Source organism: Nyctibius grandis, chromosome 3, assembly GCF_013368605.1.
Source record: "Nyctibius grandis isolate bNycGra1 chromosome 3, bNycGra1.pri, whole genome shotgun sequence".
NCBI lineage: Eukaryota > Metazoa > Chordata > Aves > Nyctibiiformes > Nyctibiidae > Nyctibius > Nyctibius grandis.
Window position 1 is genome coordinate 57,539,030 of NC_090660.1, and position 20,882 is coordinate 57,559,911.

At 41.6% G+C, this 20,882-nt stretch overlaps 2 protein-coding genes across 8 annotated transcripts in view; one reads left to right on the top strand and one right to left on the bottom strand.

Annotated features, from left to right (window-relative positions):
- LPIN2 (lipin 2) overlaps positions 1–9,882 on the top strand; it is a 55,311-nt gene extending 45,429 nt beyond the window's left edge. For 2 of the 6 annotated variants that reach the window (XM_068395827.1, XM_068395824.1), the window contains exons 15-20: positions 202–350; positions 827–913; positions 2,690–2,842; positions 3,911–4,025; positions 4,737–4,840; positions 5,474–9,882. In XM_068395827.1, the coding sequence (XP_068251928.1) occupies positions 202–350; positions 827–913; positions 2,690–2,842; positions 3,911–4,025; positions 4,737–4,840; positions 5,474–5,618 (753 nt within the window). In that variant the 3' untranslated portion in view covers positions 5,619–9,882. The remainder of the gene's footprint in view (positions 1–201; positions 351–826; positions 914–2,689; positions 2,843–3,910; positions 4,026–4,736; positions 4,841–5,473) is intronic. The other 4 variants (XR_011047783.1, XR_011047782.1, XR_011047781.1 and 1 more) reach the window with 4 other exon arrangements.
- Positions 9,883–13,349: 3,467 nt separating this feature from the next.
- Positions 13,350–20,882, bottom strand: part of EMILIN2 (elastin microfibril interfacer 2) — a 39,475-nt gene continuing 31,942 nt past the window's right edge. Inside the window, exons 7-9 of one of the 2 annotated variants that reach the window (XM_068396936.1) lie at positions 19,344–19,478; positions 18,193–18,554; positions 13,350–17,631 (exon numbers count right to left, since the gene is read on the bottom strand). In XM_068396936.1, coding sequence (XP_068253037.1) covers positions 18,217–18,554; positions 19,344–19,478 — 473 coding nt within the window. In that variant the 3' untranslated portion in view covers positions 13,350–17,631; positions 18,193–18,216. Of the gene's footprint in view, positions 18,555–19,343; positions 19,479–20,882 lie in introns of both variants that reach the window. The other variant, XM_068396935.1, reaches the window with a different exon arrangement.

Consider the following 20,882-nt stretch of genomic DNA (forward strand, 5'->3'; position numbering starts at 1 on the left):
CGGCCAAACACTGTATCCAGACTACAAAACAGACTTCACCAGCAAAACTGTGCTAGTGTTAAACCATGGTTCACTTTTTGATGAGTTGATCAAACTAGATGAGGAAGAGTATATAAGCCATTTTCTGTAGCTCATTTATGATTCTAAAAATTTTATAGTGAAGGCAATTTATGTTTTCAATTATTTTGATTTATTCTAAAGGCAAAGTTGAAGCTCAGAGATGGCCCTAATGATGTTGTATTCAGTATTACAACCCAGTATCAAGGGACTTGCCGTTGTGCAGGAACAATATATCTCTGGAACTGGAATGATAAAGTCATCATATCAGACATTGATGGAACAATAACCAAGTAAGTATCATTGTTTGGTTTTCTTTTCTTTGATTTTTGTTTATCTTGCTTTATTGATCCTGTCCTGCTTTTCAAAATAAGATAAACTTGATTTAAGAAGACTATTAAAGAGTGTTCATTAACAGTCATGAAAAAAATTTATTGCTTTAATTTTAATTTGTACTTGCATTTACAGCAAACTAGAAAATGTCTTTTAAAAGAATAATGCAAAGGTGATAATGTTTACCATGTGACTGTTGCCCTTTCAGTTAGACTTCTCCAGGTTTAGCAGCCATAGGTTAACTTGGAAACTGACTTGTGCTGTATGGCCCCACTAATTGCTCTGTCTGGAGCAGTTACTAATTCCCTTTTGAAATGGTTAGGACCTTCTGCAGACATACTTCTGTAAATACTCATTATAAATTGTATATTCGTTAATGGTTGTCTTTAACAAAACTCATATACTTAGTATCAGCTATCTCTAATTTTGCTTTTAGGTCTGATGCTTTAGGACAGATCCTCCCTCAGCTTGGCAAGGACTGGACTCATCAGGGCATTGCAAAACTCTATCATTCCATAAATGAGTGAGTATGTTATCTATGAAGCAGGGTTTTCTGGAATTTGGGAATTAATGGGCAGGTAATTGGATTGTTGTTAATAATGATGCAATTTATTGCAGTTTGTTGGTCTAAATGTTGGGAAGTGAGCTACTTCTATCATTCGCAAACAAAACTAAGTTCTTTCCCCAGGTGTATACTTTTACAGGAACGGAAGCCACCACTTTTACTAGTTCCCTTCTCAAATGTTTGATTCTGCATTTTAGTTCTTAAAAACTGTGTGTAATATTGTTGTGACTACAAAAGGGAACCATAATCGCAATAATTTCTCACACAGTCATGCATTTGTGTGTTTCCACCGACTCAGGCTGATCACAAAGCCTGTTACAAACATGGTACAGTGTAAATTCAAACCTAAATTGTGTCCTACCAATGCATAAATATTTTGTGTTTTAATGTGTTTGCTACCCAACTCAAGTGAATGCTCCTTAGGATAGATTTCATGTTCTGAAACAAGCCTAACTAACAACTTGCCACTGCCACAAAGAGAAAGTTGGTGGCCTGGCTCAAGTTTTCTGTCACTTTGTTACGCTTCTGACATAAGCCGATGCAGTTCAGTAAAACAGTAGAAAAGTAATTCAGCAAAACGACAATTTCCCCTTCCCCTCCCAGAGTTAGTCAACTGAACGTGCTCACCTTGTGATCTGCAAGAACCTGCAAAGGCAGCACATGTGCCTTCTCCCTTGCAGCAGTAGTGAGATGTTTACTTAGTTGAAAAGTGTTGTGGACTACACCCTTATAAATGTACTGTTTATCTAAGGTATATAGCTTTATAATATTTATGTCCAGTAACTTAAGGCAGAATAAACCTACATATTTCCCCCCCTTTCAGATTTGGTCCTTTGTTTAGCAGAATTTTTTCCGAAAATACAATGATGGCAGAAATAGTACTTGCTACTGAGGAGGATCACAGGATGATCAACTGTTAAACACTTCATGATCCACTTAAAATAATCAACTTTTATCTTTGTTTTTAAGTTTAGTAGTCTTTCTTTCTCCAAAAATATTTGGGGTCTTAGAATCTATTGTTGGCCTTAGTTCTTGTGGCCTTCGTTCTGTGGCTAAATTTAGTCTGTGGCTCCTTGCAGTCCATGGAAGATAGCCTGAACTTTTTTTGTATTCAGTGCATAGTAGAAGAGTAGTTTTGGAATTATTTGCCAAATTGAATCAAGTCTTGGAAAATGCACGTAAACACTCAAGCTTTTTGTGCATGCAGTAACTGTGTACAAATCTGTATAATAGATGAACCTACAAAGTCTGCAGGAAAAATTCAGGGGCTTGATGAATGCTTCTTGTTATCCATCCTTCACTCTGCACTGTGAATTCTGCCAACAACCTGAAAAAATCCAACAACGAAGACAGGTCTGACATCCAATTTTATGTGATGCGAGTAGTTAAAATAATTGCCATCATCATACAGCTGGGCTGAAAGAAGCTGGGTAAAACCAATGTGGCACTTACTTAAACACAATCTAGTCCATCTAATTGTGTCATGTTAGCATTGCCATCCCTGTTATTTTTGCATTTCCTGTTTCTCAGTTTTGATGGAGTCACGTATTTAAGCTATTATGTACCTCGCAGATTTCTCACCAATGGAACAGTCTTTTCCTATGTGTTTGTGTAGCGCACTGCAATGAGTCAATACCTAAACTGGTGCCTCTGGACATTGCTATAACCATATACTTACGTTGGCAAAGAAAGTCTTCAGAAGGAGTATGGACTAAGTTGGTAATTCTTTTCTAGAAATGGCTACAAGTTTCTGTACTGTTCCGCCCGTGCTATTGGGATGGCAGACATGACCAGAGGATACCTACACTGGGTGAATGACCAAGGAACAATTCTCCCCAGGGGCCCTCTCATGTTGTCCCCAAGCAGTTTGCTTTCTGCCTTTCATAGGTAAGCATATGGGATTTCATACATCCGTTCCCTCTCCATCTTGGAGAAAGAAGCAGATTAAAAAGATTTGGCATGCTATTATATTATGCATGCTATTATTATTATATTTGGCATGCTATTATATTATTATTTGGCATTATAGCTATAACCAAATGTTCCACTCTGTGCTAGATATGCTACTGAGACTTGATGTCCCTCTAGTGATTATTTATAAGCTATTTCTTTTGTCTGAATTTCACTTGCAGTATACTTCTTTTTCTGCGGGCGTTAGAAGTGGCTACAAAACACAAAGTATCAGTCACAGAGCAGCTCATTTTCCCTTTTGTTCATTCCTCTAGTCCATGACTGATTACTGTTACGTTCTGTTTATATCAGTACAATTTTGTCTTTTCAAGTATTGTATGCAATCCTTTGCAAGGATTGTAGTGCAGTGCTACTATGCAACATAGAGGGAAAAGAAGAAAAACTGGGGAATATAGACTATCATATCAAATCATCTTGCAGTATTGGGAGTGCTCTATACATGACTACTTAAAAAGCAATATGGAGTTTAGCTATGGTTCAACTCAGCTGATCTTTTGAACCAGCCATAGTCTTCCTGTTCTTGATGCAAAGAGCTAATAGTGGAAAAATCTTTTTGGTTTTGCTTTTTTTTTTGGTAAAACCAGCTGATCCATGTCTGGAAATGACAGCAACTTCCATTGAGGTCACTAATAGGCCTTCTGCACTCTTCTGTCAGAGGCATGAGTTGTAACAAGCTTATGTGTACTTGATTTGGTCTTCTGATTCAGGTGGTCATCTGCAATAAAAGCAGTTCACAGACTGCATTCACAACGGGGAATTTGATCCCATTTACTTAGCCTAGGCACAGGTTATTCACATGGTTTTTACTATGGATGTTGGAAAACAGAGACTGTTTTATTGTTTTATTGTCTCTTGTATCATTCTATATAACTACTAACGCTAGCAACGGGAAGAAATGAGAATATAAATATCACATAAATGGGTAAGGAGGATAGCCTCTATCAAATCATGATTTAGAATTTGACTGTTGAACTTTTATTTTAGGGAAGTAATAGAAAAGAAGCCTGAGAAGTTCAAAATCGAATGTTTGAATGATATCAAGAATTTGTTTGCTCCCAGTAAACAGCCTTTCTATGCTGCTTTTGGAAACAGGCCCAATGTAAGTCTGCCCCTTTCTAATTAAAGGGTTAAAATGCATGAAATACTTGGGAAGCAAAGGAAATAGGCTTTTCTTTTTGTGTCTGTTCGAATTTGACTAAGGAAATGGGACACTGGTGCTTTTATGGGTTTTGTCAGGAAAACCCACATGAAGATACCTTAAATAAAAGCCTCTAGAACTGCTTGTATAAAAAAGGTTACAAGGAGGTGTTAGTATTCTCAGGATTTTATTAAGTATCCACCTTTGCCTATCCTTTTTCAGCATTTTTGACAGCTTTATAACCTAAGGGTATTAGTTCAGTGCTCCTCAGTCTTGAATCCTGTTTCCTATCGTACGGTTCCTGTATTTTCTCTGCAGATCAATGCTATCGTAATTGAGCTAGAGAGAGAGTGAGTATTCTAAGAGGAATATTGTCATGAGGAATGGTATTGTGTGGTATAGATTTTGTGCGTGTTTGTGATCCCAGGCTTGGGAACAGGAATTAAGAGGTTGGGGGCGGGGGGGAATGTTTTGTTATGGTATGTGTATGTTTTGGGGGTTTTTTGTTTTGGGTTTTTTTTTGGCTGGTGTTTAGGGGGCTTTTTCTTAAGGGGCAGTTTTACTGTACCCTTTCTGGATTAGCTTTTCTCATTCCTTCAAGAGATTGATTGTTTTGTCACATTCAATAAGGAAATGTTGAAGAAGCATGTGTTTTGTTCATGATTTTTGCAGGATGTATATGCCTACATGCAAGTGGGAGTTCCAGACTGCAGAATATTTACTGTGAATCCAAAGGGTGAACTGATCCAAGAACGGACTAAGGGAAACAAATCTTCGTAAGATCATTTTTGTTAATTCAGCTAAAGAAAGTATTTAGGAATGAGATTACAAAATAATTGCAATTGTGACCATGATTCAGTCTCCTATTACGTATGACATAGAATCATAGAATGGTTTGGGTTGGAAGGGACCTTAAAGATCATCTAGTTCCAACCCCCCTGCCACTGGCAGGGACACCTTTCCACTAGACCAGGTTGCTCAAAGCCCCATCCAACCTGGCCTTGAACACTGCCAGGGAGGGGGCATCCACAACTTCTGTGGGCAACCTGTTCCAGTGTCTCATCACCCTCACAGGAAAGAATTTCTTCCTAATATCTAATCTAAATCTACCCTCTTTCAGTTTAAAACTGTTCCCCCTCATCCTATCACTACATGCCTTTGTAAAAATGTTGAAGAAACATGTGCAAATATATGAAAATCTATTTGCTAGAGACTTACAGCTGTGGATACTTAACTGAAACTTTTCAAAAAGAAAAGTAAACTGGCAAAATAAAACTGAAAATTGCTTCTGCAGTAGTGATGCCGTAGTTGACTGTAGCTTTCTGGTGTAGACTTCTAAAGCTCCTTCTTGGCTACAGTTGAACAGTGATTAGACTGTAAATAATGGTCTGTCTTCTTTTTTAATACAGGTATTACAGATTAAGTGAGCTTGTGGAACATGTATTCCCATTGCTGAATAAAGAACAGAGTTCTGCATTTCCGTGCCCAGAATTCAGCTCCTTTTGCTATTGGAGAGAGCCTCTTCCTGACCTTAACATGGATGACCTGGCCTGAAAAATACTTCTCACCTAGAGATGGAATTTCGTGTTCAGCTACTCAAGTTTAAATGTGAAGAACTTTCTTAACGAAGATGCTAATGTATGTACTGGTACCGTAAGTCTTACTGAAGAAATTCCTTCAACTCCGTTGGTTTAAAACAAAGAAAATGCAAAGCTACTGTCTATTTTTTTTTGTGTGAGGTCCATATTTTTGTTTGTTTGTTTCTTTATTGCTTGTCTTTATATATGTGTTCTAAGGCATTTGAGATTGGCCTGTTATTGATGGTCATGGTACCCAAGTGCTTCAGGGCACTAAATGCTGAGGTAAACTATGACTTTGCATTTTCATCAATACAGGTCTTATTGTAAACATAGTTTTTTTTGTATTAGTCTTTATAGTATATTTTCTAAAATGAAGCCAAAAAGTTTATGGAAACTGCCAAATAGAATGTCAGACCTATTAGTAAGAAACGTGGTCTAATGTTCAGATGGGCAATTAGGCCATTTTTGAAAGGAGCCAGAACCTGAGACCAGTGTGCTCTTCCTCCGCTAAAATACAGAAAATGTGTAGAGGTTACTAGCCTGACAGACTCTGAAGACATAAAATTCCTCTTTAAATGTAAATATGCCTTTTGTCACATGTACAAGACTGTGCTCAAACTAACTCTGCTTATTACTTTTTTTACATGCAATGCTTAAACTCTTTTATGAGCTTGTTAAAATGAAAGTTGTCTTCAGATACTTATATGGCTGTTGTTGTTTTCAGGCTGCACTATGTCATGTTATATTTCCATCAAGAAAAATCTTGAACATTTTTGTAAGAGTTGGGGAGCTGGCATTTTTATTTACTTTTTCAACACAGAGATGATGCATATGTGTGTGTATGCTGTGTAGGCCAGTAAAACTTAATGTACAGATAATATTCAGGGAATTGTAATACTAAAAAAAGTATGTATTTAATTTTTTAATTGTCTGCTGCAGGTCTTTCCAGAATTCTGTATTGCAGGTTTTCAGTAGCTGGAAGGAAACGCAGCTCAGTAGTGAGATTCCAGGTATGAGAATGGTTAAATGCTGCAGAGCAGAATAAACTTTTTTTTTTTCTTTTTTTTTTTTTTTTTTAAGTTTGGGGTTATTCATAAACATCATGCTGGTCATTCCTCAGGTTCAGATCAGAGCCGGTGAACAAATTGCATTCCAAGTCTAGTGTTTATCAGCTGTAAAAGCAGCTAGTATTTCTCTCTCCAAATTACTTGAAGGCAAAGGTAGTTCTGCTTTTTACATTGAGTTAGTGCATTTAAACTCCTTTCAGACAAATCTATGGTGACAATGTATCATTCCACCAGCCCAGAGGGCTTAAGGACTACAGTCATTTAAACCTAATTTAAACATCAGTCATTTAAACGTCAGTCCTGGGCTTTCTGGGCACACAGTCTTTTCTATCACTCCTTAAGCAAGTTCCTGGGGCCATGCATTAAAGATCTTTCCAGGGGCAACGTCCAGAATTTCCACCAGGCTCCAGGGCGAGCTCTCCCTCTGTTCACAGCTCCCAGTGAGAGCAGGGATGTGTGCGGGGAAGTGTGAGCGATCTTCAGAAGGCATTTTTGTGGCCACCTGCTGTTGTGCCTGCACCAGGGCTGCTCTTCTCAGGAACAGCTTGGGCAGACCCTTCTGCTTCCGCTTTCGTGGGCTGAATGTAGGAAAGGAGCTCCCTTTGTTTCACTACCTACGACAGAGTAGTTTAGAGGATTTTGGCCCCCCCACCCCAGGAATATTTTCTTTCCTTTATCGGGCGGGGTAGTCTTAACCCGCAGTTGTGATCTAACACCAGCTAATGCTAGACAATTGGTGAACTGCTTGGGGGTTAATTTTTAGATCACTACATAAATGAAATTACTTTTTTTTTCTCCCTTATAAAACTCTAGTGTATTCCTGTTTATAAACATTAAATAAAAAGTGGGGGCAAGCGAAATCAACATGGAACCTCTCTTTCAAAGCAGTAGTATGAGAGTGGGGAAGAAAACATACCTATCTGTCCCTGTGTGCCATGCATGTAAGTGGATTGAAAGGCATCCTTGTTCTTGTATGGTGAGAACAACGATTTCTGTGAGTGTTTCAGCAAATTCTTGGTCCTGCCACCAGTCTACTCAGTGTTTACGTGGATTTCACAGGATTCAACTCAAAGGATATTTTGCTCTTACCGCCTCTTTTTTTTTTTTTTTTTTTACTGTCAGAAGCTTACAAACATCATTCCATTTTTTTCCTTTTCTTACCTTTTATTCCATAGATTTCAGTAGAAACTGAAATTTTCATGATCATCAAGTGCTTTGAATATCAATGGGATTTGAGCTTTTGAGGCACTTCAATACTTCAAAATAAATACGACTCCAACATGATAAAGTATTTTAATTGCAAGATGAAATATTGTATCTAAAGATTCTGTTTTACATAAAGGGAGTGAAGCTGCCTCTCCTAAAAGAGTCCTTTGTGGATGTCAAAACTTTCTTTACCATGCTTAACTTATTCTTAGTGGCCCTGGTGTTACACAGGTTTTCTAAGCACTTCATGGAACCAGGAGGGGTTTCCAAACAGGACAGATTGTTACCAAAGTTTGGCTGGATCTTTCTTGGTTGACTTTTTTACTTTGTTAATTTTTTCTTCAGTTCCATTCATCTTTTCAGATTGTGGTAAAGATAAGCTGTGGGTTTTAAGAGGGGACTTGAGTAAATGAGCAGTGTGGAAAAATAGTATCGGGTATATCTCCAAATGCATATAATTTAAGCTAGTGTGAATATGCGGGTTGTGTGGTTGTAGAGAGCTCCTCATTCTGCTAACCTGTTAATTTGCAGGGATGGCCAAAAAAGTTGCTTAGTTAAAAATTCTGCTTTTATGCTCTGTAACAGCTACAGTTTTGATATTTGTTTTCTGATAAAATGTAAAAGGCTTGTTGAGTATTTCTGATACGAATAGGGCGGGGGTTTGGTTTGGTTTGTTTTTTCTCAGTCTGGCTTGTATTTGAAGTTTTTCAGGTTGTTTGTTAACCCTGTTTAGGGACAGAATATGGGGGTGCTGTACCTATCATTGCATACCTGTGTAATTTGGACTGCTGGGCACTTTACTGACTCTAGAAAAGACATCTCATTACTATCAAACTGTAGGCTTGTGCTGCAATATTAATATGAAGTGGGGTAAATAAGAAACCAGCATTAGTCTGTCCTTTGCTACCTTAGTCGAGGGAAGTGGCCTGAAACTAATGTTTGAGAACAAGTTCTGCTATACTTATTTAAAATTAGCGCAAGTGAAATCATTCTTTCTATGAAAGAGGAACTTCTAAGTGTGTCTGTCTGTAGGCGCGTGCACACCCCTGTTAAGACTGTTGTTGAAGATGCAGATCCTCTTGGCGTTGGAACCATGTCAAAGGCTGAGTCAACGATACCTATCTGGGAATAAATAAGGAACACTGCAGTTCAAAACTTGTTAGTGACTTGGACATCACCCATTTCTAGAATGAGTTAAAGATCAGTAATTTAAGTGGTACACATTTATGGATTTTTTTTTTTTACCGTACCAGGCATGTTTGTACTTCAAAAAGGTTGGGCTCTCATCCCTAACACAATTGCATGTGCAGTCTTGGCTCGTGTATCCTTAGCTTCCTGTCATCAGTATATTCCTTCTAAAACTTTTTTTTTCAACTGGAAAAGTTTTAACACTTTTTGTAAATTCCATTATGGAACTTCCGAAGCAAACTCTGAATCCACTTATGGTAAGGACAAAAGAGATGAGATTTCATGTTAGTATTTCATACAAGTCTTCTAGAAAATGCTGTCATATGAATGAGAGTTGTTTAAATGACTGTACTGCAGATTCATAACGAAACATCAAAAATACGTCGTGAATTTGAGATGCCTTTAAAGTGTCACTTTTGCCTGAAGAAGTTTTAATTTCCAAAGTTAAATTCTGCTGAATAGAATGGAATCTTTTGGATTTCTTTACAGTGTTAATTACTTCCAAGTGAAAGTCAAAACATTGGTTTATTTTGAGGATGGGAAAACTCTTCAATCATTTGTTTCATTTTTATGTTGAAGAAGTGGAATACTTGATTGTTAAGCAACCCAATCGCTAATAAGGTAGTGTGTTTAAAATTGTCAAATCTGTGATCATACCAATACAGTGGTTTTTGTTAAGACTGGACTATCCTGGGTACAGTAACCCACACTTCTGTGCAATGTTTATTGATGTTCAGAACAATGTTATCACAATAAACAAACTAAAATTTTTCCTCACTTTGTACTTTGAGAATTCCATTCTTGTATTGCTGATTTACTAAATGTGGAGTTATTTAAATTGTATTCATATTTTGCATGGAATTCAAGTTGCTCTTCTAAGGACTAGTGATACATTTGCTTTCTCTCACACTCGCTTTACTTTTTTCGGAGTATTTATACAACTGATAAATAATTGCTGTCATCAAACTTAACATCATGTGCCAGTATCAATATTGGGTTATAATTTAATGAAAAGCAAACATGCATTAATAATACAGAATATCAAGTAATAAATGCACATGTTGGGAATTCACAAGCTGCCTTGAAGAAAATCTTGCAACCGTGTAGTTTGAGCTCTTGTAAATCTGCCCTAATTTGGAGTTTTATCCTAATTACATCGAAGTTTACTTTTTCCTTTCAAGGCAAAGAGTATTGTCTTCCAAGACAGTTGTTAAATTGCTTGAGGCAATTATTGTGGCACCATCTTGAAAAGGGGGCCTGAAGCTTGCAGTAGAAACTTACTCTTCCTAGTCTCTTGCTGGTTTTGGTAAAAGCAACTAACTAGCAGCCTACCTTAGAAAATCCAACTGTTCCAGTCACACGTAAAAGTACGATAAATCTGCATGAAAGTGTAAATGATGTTGTGCCTTCTGATCCTTCTGCGGTGTGTGTCATTTGTGTTGCTGCCCCCAGCACCTGCTGGCTCTCCTTGTGCCCAGACACAGAGCTTACTGCTGGGGCTTATCTCCTGCCGCAGCAGCAGCCCCTCCGTTTCTCTTGGGTTCCCCCTGTGATTCTACTTGTATGCTGCACCCTTCTCTTCACACCTAGGGCACATCACTCCTCACACCACACTCTTCGCTGCCTCTTTTTCACACCTAGGTCTTAGTACTTGTTTGTCATGTGCAGTGCGTGACTGTGCCAGTGCACGCAATAGTAGGGTGGTGTGTCCTACAAACGCCAAATTTGTTGCAAAAACATTTCTGAGCTGGTGTTGTTTCTCCTGTGTCCATCTTATGCCAATGGACTGCTAATGGAGTAATCTTGTTCTTGGTGGATGGATTTTTCTGTCTTGGATGTATGAAGAACAGAATCACAGTTCCCAAGAACGGGCAGTTTCCTGTGTGTGTTCCGGGCACCGTCCCTGGAGTTACATCATGCAGTTTGTACCCTGAGGGCCCCAGGAGGCTGCGTGTGCAGCCCCCGCACCATTTTGGTTGGGAAGTACCATGTGCGTGCCCACTCGTTGCAGTTGCCGGCCAAGCTCTGGGATCAGTGGTGAGCTGAGCTGTGGTGCAGCTGGCTGCTCAGAAGGGTTTTCTAGGCAGATTTCCTGCGTGCTGCATGGGAGGGAGCGGGGTACGGTTCAGAGCTTCCAGAGGTTTCGCTGTTGGGCACAGCAAGGGCTTGTCAGGGTCTTCTGTCTGGCAGGGGTGGCCACTTTGCAATGTGTTTTCTAAGCATGATGATGCCTGCTGCTTTGCCTCCTCTCCCCTTGTCTTAGACAAAGTAATCGCAACCCCAGTGATGTTTCTGCCCCGAGACCCCTCTAATCACCCAGGGGGCTGTAGCACAGAATAGGGGGAAGACTCCAGCGCTGGAACCCTGTGCGGTATTTTTCTTCATGGCTGAAGTTGTTGCCGGCTCGGACTGAGGCCCCAGGCTGGCGTGCGGTGGGATCCCAGCCAAACAGCCGTGGCAGCAGCGTGGCTCATGGGGAGAACAGATGTTGAGCTGCATGAGAGCGAGGACTTGGGTTAATGGCTTTCGTGTATCGTGCTTTGAATGGGGCACAAATAACTGCATTGGGACAATTACAAGCAATGCTAAGCCACTTCCTCGGGAGTGCTACAACAGCCTTTGCTTGTAAGGAAGTATGCGAGATAGATAGAGTTTTGAATGAACGTTCATCTTTAATCCTAATTAATCTGAATTCTGCTTAAGGACTGGGTGGCTGGTGGTCTCACTTGCCCCAGCACTGACAGCTGGTGCATCTCATGTTTTCTTCCTAGTCATTTCTTTTGTGGCAGTTGTTCCCTGCCTTTTCCTTTTCCTTCTCCTTCCTACCTCGCTGTTCTCTTACACTCCCCACTTCTGATGGTACTTCATGTATAGATGTTCTGGTGAGAACAGGCAACATAGCCTGAACTGTTCAGCCTAGAACTGGCTGAATGGCAGGCCTTAAAGGGTTGTGGTGAATGGGGCTGCATCTGGCTGGCAACTGGTCACCAGCAGTGTTCCTCAGGGCTCACTTCTAGGGCCAGTCCTGTTCAGAATATTTATCAACAATCTGGATGCAGGAGTTGAATGCACCATTAGCAAGTTTGCTGATGATACCAAACTGGGAGGTGCTGTTGACTCTTGAGGAACAGGAGGCCTTGTAGAGGGATCTGGATAGATGGGAGCATTGAGCTATGATTAATGGGATGAAATTTAACAAGTCCAAATGCTGGATTCTGCACCTGGGGTGGAGTAATGCTGGGCACAAGTATAAATTGGGAGAGGAGTGGCTGGAGAGCAACCCTGCAGAAAGGGATCTGGGGGTGCTGGTCGGCAGCAGGCTCAATGTGAGCCAGCAGTGTGCCCTGGCAGCCACGAGGGCAAACTGTGTCCTGGGGTGCATCAAACACAGCATAACCAGCCAGTCAAAAGAGGTGATTATCCCCCTGTATTCAGCATTGGTGCAGCCTCACCTTGAGTACTGTGTGCAGTTCTGGGCCCCACAATTTAAGAAGGATGTGAAGGTCCTTGAATGCATCCAGAGGAGGGCAACAAAGCTGGTAGCAGGGCTGGAAGGAATGTCCTATGAGGAGTGGCTGAGGACTTTGGACTTGTCTAGTTTGGAGAAAAGGAAGCTGAGGGGAGACCTCATTGCTCTCTACAGCTTCCTGAGGGGGAGATGTGGAGAGGGAGGTGCTGAGCTCTTCTCCCTGGGATCCAGTGACAGGATGCATGGGAATGGTTCAAAGCTGCAGCAGGGGAGGTGTAGACTGGACATTAGGAAGCATTTCTTTAGAGAGAGGGTGGTCAGACACTGGAACAGGCTTCCTAGAGAGGTGGTTGATGCCCCAAGCCTGTCAGTGCCTTAAAAAAGAGGCATTTGGACAATGCCCTTAACAGCATGCTTTAACTTTTGGTCAGCCCTGAATTGGTCAGGCAGTGGGACTAGATGATCGTTGTAGGTTCCTTCCAGCTGAAATCTATTCTATTTCTGTTCTATTTCTATTCTATTCCTATTCTATTCTATTCACCAGGAATGAGGGCACTGAATGAGGAACTGAGACAGGCAAGAACTGTGTTGGCAGAACTTCTGTGTACCACAAAGCCTATATAATAGTGCTTAACACGGAATAAACACTTAAAATATACGTGCAAGCTTGATTGAGAAGCCCGAAACTGCATTTTTAAAGGTGGTGGAGGAGAGAGCAAAACTTTTGGCTTACAGTGCTGCTGTGTTCACTAGAAAGTGAAAGAGCATCAAGACATCACACAACAGGTTGGCTTTATTTGGACATATCTGCAGTTGTTTTCCATCACACAGTATTCTTCATGTTCCTGGATATTACTCTCTCTATATATATATCTGGATACATGAATGTATGTATACACATGCACACAGAAAGCATACTCTCAAACGCGCTGTTCTTTGCTGAAAAATTACAGTAATGTTCCTTTTTTCACAATCAAGATGATAGCAAAATGGATAAATACCAAAACCTGCTTATGTAGTAACATGCTACAAGATGTTCTTTGAAGTCTCCCATATCCAGAGAACGGGCAGAGCTGTTCTTCTGCATCTTAGTCTCAAGTCTGCAGGGTGCATTGCAGGAGGGCTGGTGCTGGCTTGAGTGCAAGTCTGTGTCTTGTCATGACAGGACAGAGCCCTCAGGTATTCCTGGTAACTTGACAGTTTGAACTCTGTGCCATTATCTGGGAGCAACGAGCAGCCAAAGCGTACCTGCTGCAGGTCTCAGGGGAGTGCATAGTCCTCCCATCTCCAAGCTGAGACTGTAAATGTGTTGGTGGTTTTGGTGAAATAGATCCACTACTGTGCTGTAACATAAGGGCTTACTCAGGAGATAAAACTCACTTCTAAATGCATGCTGTATCCTCAGGAAACAAGTAAATCCTGATTTGAATCTCCTGGTTGCAGCTGGGGAGCCCTTTACCTTGCATTCCCAGCACATTTGAAAGCTGCACTGGGTGGTGAGGGGCATTTTTGTTTCAAGTTGCCTTCCTATGCCTTCTGCTTACAGCTTGCTCTCTTTCCTCGACTATTTGTAATTTTTCTTGAAAGGCTGGTTGGCTTCACCAAGATGACTAGAGTCTCTCGGTGACACTACACAAAGTTGCTGCAAGGAACCTGGCGTACATGGAAAGGAGACACGGTGTAATAACAGAAAAATCCTCATTGCTTTGAGTGGTTGGTACAGCAATGTCTCCACTGTCTCTGAAGTCTTAATAGCAAATTAAAATGAGGTAGTTTTTCACACATTTTGTGGTGAAAATTGACATTCCTGCATTGCTCCAAGCTTTCCTGGGGATATGACTGATACATAATGTCACGTTGTTGCCTTTCCCCATACCTGCTCTAGGACACGCTTCCCATGTTTGGCCAGAGCCGCCTCTGTGGCTGTCGGTGTGCTGGCTTGTCTTCAGATGTTCTGCTGCTCATGACCTGGCTATGGGAATTCACCTGTCTCACAAGTGATGCTGTCTTGGAGACTCTGCTGGTTTTGATATTTGGACAGTCCCTGAGAAACCACCTTGCCTTGTGCCTGGCTAAGGGGCTGCAGACACACGTCTGTACAGCTTCACCTGGTATGGTTTTGGTTTTCTTCTTGTTCTGATGTGAAATGGGAGCACCTGGCACAACAGATAGATACTGTTTTGCCTAAGAATGTCGCAAGCCTCATACATTGCATTACAAAGCTACCTACGGAGCAGATCTAAAAGGCAGCACTGTGATTTATGAGTGCCTTATTTTAAGGCATTCCCGGTTAACAGATGCTTCCTATTCGAGCTGGTGGATGCTCTTGGATGTGGTACTCAAATCATGCACCCACAGTGTGAAATGTTCCTTCCAGTGCAGGTATTTCCTTGTTCTGTTGCTGATTCTCACCGAAGATGTAAATGCTCCATCAGTGGGTTTGGGGCATTCTGGAGCAGGGCTCTTGCTCCTGCCTTTGAAGCTGAAAGGGCCCATGAATGTGTCTGTGCTTGAGTCTCATCCAGCTGCTGCTTTAGTGAACGTTTTATCCAAGCACTCACTGGAGCAGAGACTGGAACTCAGGTCCGAGGGGGGGACTTTGCTATTTGCTATAAAATAGCCCTTTGCTATTCAGGGGCTAGGTGTTGTGGTCTTCTGCGTGGGGTGAATATTCCACCTTGTAAGCTCCAGGAAAATAACCTCATCAGGAGGAACTGAGCCACCTACCCTGATTACAGCAATTACCAAGGAAGTGGTAATTAAGGTTCAAGTCTCCCTCAACAAAGGCAGGAATCTAAGACAGAGATTCCTTGTCCAAGGTCATAGCTTTAGCCACCTCGCTGCTATAGGTGGTGGATGGGAAACTATCCCTAAAAGCTCTAAAAGGTGTCCTCAAAATACACCACTGAGATTGGGCCCTGCTGTAACATAGTTTAGGGAGCACTTTATAAATGTGTACAAATACAGCTACGTTGCATTACGAGGGCTCAAACAGTCTCAGCATCATCAGCGGCATATCCTGCGTACAAGGAGAAACTTTCTGGTAGAAGATGGCCCCGTCCCATTAGTGGAACTGGGCTTGTGAAGATTTGTGGGTTGGACTTAGAAATCTACTGGAGCAGTAGGTAAGAATGGGACGATATAACTTTTGCAACTCTAGCACTGAACTTACACCGCTGATTCTTAAAAATGTCTCACTTGGAGGGGGGAAAAAAAAAGGTGATGTTTGCCAGCAAGGTCTCCCTAAGCACTCAGCTCATTTTGTTTGTTTCCATGAGTCATTTTTAGAACAGGCAACAATAATCTAACAATACTTGAGTCACACACACTCCAGAGCCAACTTCTTAGAGAACACAGCTTTCTTGAGGAGAGTGAAAAATATCTTAAAAGGAAAAGTGCCTCTCTGGCTTTCGTACATAACAAGAAATTACGGGTTGTTTTTTTTTTTTTTTAAAAAAAAAAAAGTGGTTGATGTAATTAGCTTTTGAAAACAATCTTTCCTGTCTGTGCCTTCAATTTTGAGACCTAGAAAGGCATGGGAGAGAAAGGGGCTGTTGATTTAGGATGAAAGAAAAGTTAAGCCCCCCTTGAACAAGCATGTGGTTGCTAACTGCATGCTAATGCCTCCCCCTCCAGCAGAGGTCAAGACAAATGTGCAGGGAAATGAGAGAGGGGTGGCTCCCTTTATCAAGCTGCGAAGTGCAAGTTCACTGTACATCTTTGGCTACCAACTAACAGCTCTCTTAAAGAAACAGCCTTCCTGCTACAAATACATCCAGTCCTGGCTTCTGCTTACCAGTAACACTGTCATTTCTGAAAATCGTGTGCCAAGAGATCTTCCTAAACCAGGTGCTTTAGAACTCCACTTGCAATTAATTTCCTTCTTGTGCTCACAACTCCCCCAGTGCAATCCTAGCTGCACAGGGACTGACTCAGAGTTCCTCTGTGGAGAGAAAGCTTTTTCTGTCTGCTTTTCCCCAAAGCAGCTCAACTTCCAGGATGTGATAGTTTGTTGTGGGAAGGCCCCATCTCATCGCCTGGAAACAGCGTTATGAGGGAGTATCTATTCCAAAACTAAGCAACAAAGGCGTAAGTCTTCATCTGACCTCCTCAGATGGGAAGGGCTTCAGCTAAACATACTGTGCTGCTTACAGCACGGAGAGTTCTTCCTTCACCTAAAGGAATTGTTTGTTCTGAGGCTATAAACAGCTGTTCTGCTTTTGTAAGAAGGAAAATATACTACACAAACCGCTACCATAAATACAACTCTATGCAGCATGAATAAACCATTAAAAAGATCAGTTTATATAAGAATATATAGGTGACAAAGGAACAGTCCTCCTCTCACTAAAGCATGGCTGGATCTTTTTTTCAGCCATGAAAAAGATCAAAATGCTAACTCGAAAGAGCCAAAACATCATTTTTGTCACCTCCACTGAGAAGTGGCTAGTACGAGAAATAAAATACTGCTGCCCCAGTTGTGTTTATCTGTTTAAGCTAAGAAAGTTGCTTCATCCATAAAAACAGATGCTGCATGTTAAAACAAACCTCACTCAAAACCACCAATGCAGGAGGCTGTTACAGCACAGACTCGGTGGAGATGGTTGGTTTGTGCATTTGATAGTATTGGCTAATAAGGCTATTTTCCTTTTTCAACGATTTTTCCTCTGATTCGTCTTCTGCAATGCAACAAAGAAGAAAACCTCCTTTCTTACTGCAAATACTGTAGGAGTGCCAGAAGCAAGCTTTATAACATTTTATAAACTTTTCAACATTACCATTTTTCTAGGTAAGCACAGAAGATCCAGATTTTTCTGACCTGTTTTATTCCTTTCAAGCAGCAAGCTTTAATCTCAAGTGCATCACGCTTAACTGATCACCTTTTTTTACTGTATCAGTTGAAAATAACTGTTCTAAATCTTCCAGTTGTAGCAACTGCACTTTACGCTCCCATCTGCCCAGTGGCAAGCTGAGGCGAGGTAAGTTTCCCCGTGCACAGCTGCTTCCACTTGACTGGAATGAGTTGCTCATCTTGTCTCTTAGCACTGTGCTTGGCCCTTAAAGGAAAAAAGAAAACTCATGCAGATGAGTATCGTCGTGCTTTGCGCCACCATGGTTAGCAATTGCATTGAACAAATTGTTTATGCAAATGCACTTGACCCAACATATTATTAAATAACACAAGGAATAAGGAGTCATCAGCCGCGTCCAATACAATTTCAGTTTCTTGGCCCTGCTCTATTGGAAACCTGAAAATAGCTGACCACAACTGTAAACTTCAGCAGAGGTGTAAACTTTGATACACTAGGGACAATTTGAAAAACGAGGGAGAAGACTGCAAAGACAATTTAATAGGGAATAGCAGGAGCACAGTGGAGAACTATCTACTGAGAATGTATTTGTTGTTTAAACAGTTTTTCTGCTTGTACAGATAAACAAGGGCTTGGGAAGGAGTTAGTTTAGCTACAGAAACATGTCTTTTGTAGCTACCTCTGGAAACAGGGGACAAGGAAAAGGTCTCAGTATAGACTATAAACCCATCACTGAAATCAAATATATAAACTGAATATATTAAAGCTTTGAATTTTATTACACTTCATTTCTTCTGAATATCTTACCCTTCTCTCCTGTTAAAGGTAAACCTAAACATGAGAAATGGAAGGATAAAGGAGAACTCCACTAAATGTGGAGTACATTTCGTCAGAGTCTGTGTAGGCCAGTTTGCCTCCTGTTACGACGACATTTACTTCATCTCCTGCTTTGAGGTGTAGAACAAGGTGGAACATCCCAGGACCACCACAGGTCCGTTTCCCCGAGTAGGGTTTGTGATACTCCAGCAGTTCCCTTCTGTACCCAGCTGTGTGGAGCTGAGCCACGCTTGCGTTGGAGACAGACAGCACTGCTTCTACATACTCATCCCTCTCCGGGGCCAGCACTGCAGTGATCAGGTAGCGCCCTTCATATGGTGATGTGAAAATGCCTGCAGAAGAGCAACAGACTGAGCTTTTCAGAGTTGTTCAAAACAGAGAGACCTAATCACTCTAAGCACGATGACAAACATAAAGCGACATGGGTCACCGATTGCTACGTACAGGTAACTGTGACAAGGTCAGCCTGGGCAGCTGACCAACTGACAACAGTCATGAAGGCAAAGGGTTGCTGCTTTTGTGTTATAGCCCACCAGACCTTCAGGACGGAAGCAGGTCTTGTCCACATTCAGAAACCTGCTGGCCTAAGCACCTGCCATGGCTTGGAGCCGGGTAAAGAGGTGAGATGCACCCACATGCTGTGCAAGTCCCCAGTAGGTTAAGACACACCTAACACCCTCGAGTGACGTGACACTCTGCCTGAGAAGGAGGCAGCCCGCAGTTACTGCTGTTGGGGAGGCAGCATGTATCACCTCCTTCCCTCCTCTCCCCTGGGTGACTCAGCTGGCTGAGCTGCAGGGAAGTGGGTTAGCAAGGAACCTCACCTCTGCTACCTGGGCTCAGCTGGCCTGAGGTGGGGTGAGGAACACAACCAGCTGTGTTGGCAGAGCAGACGTAGTAGTGAGTTGGGCCTCAGTATTATTGGGCAGTTGTGGAAAACCAGCAGTGGCGAAGTGTGTGCCTGTCCACATCCACAGGAAGCTTTTACCTCAGTGTATCTGGTTTAGATGGACTGACTTTGTTTGTTCAATGTGCCAGCAAGGCCTGAGATAGCATCAAACACTGATAACACATCGTACTGCCTGTGTGGCATCTCTGTGGGTGCATTCTTTGGCTGTTACCTGTATTGGGGTTATAATAGTCGCCATCATTCACAAGCACTTTGTTAAAGTGAACCACGCCGACATCACTGGAGAAAGGCTTCTGCGTGAGCCCAGCAGAAAATGACACCAGAGAGGCCGCAGCAGCAGCAGGTCCTAAAATGGGTAACAACATGAGTCAGAGTCACATCAGGATGACAACACAGCCTCTCCCTGTGATGGTTTATAATCTAGTGTCTCTGTTCCTGCACATACTCCACTTGGACTAACCCTGTCACTTGAGGGATGCCAGAATAAGCAGAATACGTACTGCTGGCCCAGGTCCCAGGTGTCTCACCATAAAATTTACTGAGCACCATGAAATTCCCCCCTTGGCCACAGCCTTCCTTCTTTTTTTTTTCCTTCTAAGGGAAAGGTACATGGCTTGTAAATGCTGGCAATGGAAATCCTGCCACCTCTTAATTCAGCAATGCTTCTGCCATGGACCTTCTTCAGGATTGAGGCTGCCCTTGGACATCTCCTCTCTCCGTCACTATCACAATGGCAACAGGAGTGCTAAAGGTGTATCGCTCGTGCCAGCTTTCCTTGTCACACTGAAAAGCTGCACACAGCTTAGATCTCTTACCTCCTCTGCCGAGGGGTAGTGAAAATAATAGCTACAAGAAGTAACACTTTGGTATAAAAGCAAAGAGAACCATCACTGGGGCTTTCCTCTCTCTCCAGCAATTCTGTTTTGGGGGACTTTTCACTCCACAACTTTTTCTTCTTTTCTCAGCAGATCAAACAGACACTTAGGTATTTTACAGTGGCTATCTGCTTAGTAGCTAAACACTGCTGTTAGACTGGTGTTGGATGAAATACAATTTGGACAATTAAGACAAATTTTTACTTTTAACAGACTGACTTAATGGAAGTATTTAGTGATCGACCACTTATTAGTCCCATTTTAGCTACCTTCCCTCTGAACATTTCCCTTAAGGCAGGACACATTGCTAGAAGTAGTCAGCTCTTGTTGCTTTGTTTGGGCAATTAGGTAAAAAACAAATACACTTAAAGTTCTCCTCAGTTGCTCTTTCTGTTTTACCCTGTTCAGGTTAGGATCCCTGTCTTCTTCCTGCTGTTTCACCCTCTCTCCTTCTTCTGCCTTCCTTAAAATAGATGTTTGGTTTTCTCTTCCTCTCAATCTGAGATGCCCATCAGCAATCAATGTTCAATTCAGATTATATAACTTAACTTAAAAACTGAAGTTAAAAAGTGACAAAACTTCACCTAAAATGTGGATATACAAATGATATGCTACCCATTTTTTTTCCAAATAATTTGGCTTGAGGGGGTGGGAGGGGCAGGCAAGGAGAAGACATGCCTGCAACTTCAGAAATGGTAAATAACTACATTGATTTCCCTCAGGGGCTAGTAACCAGCTGCCTCATGTATTTTTCGAAATCTCCTTATTCAGTATTTTGTCTCATGCTCAGAAAACAGACAGAAACCTTTTTTCATTAATTCTACCTGCCAGTGTGCCTGCAGGTACTCCTGTGAGTGAAGATGAGGTTATTTGAA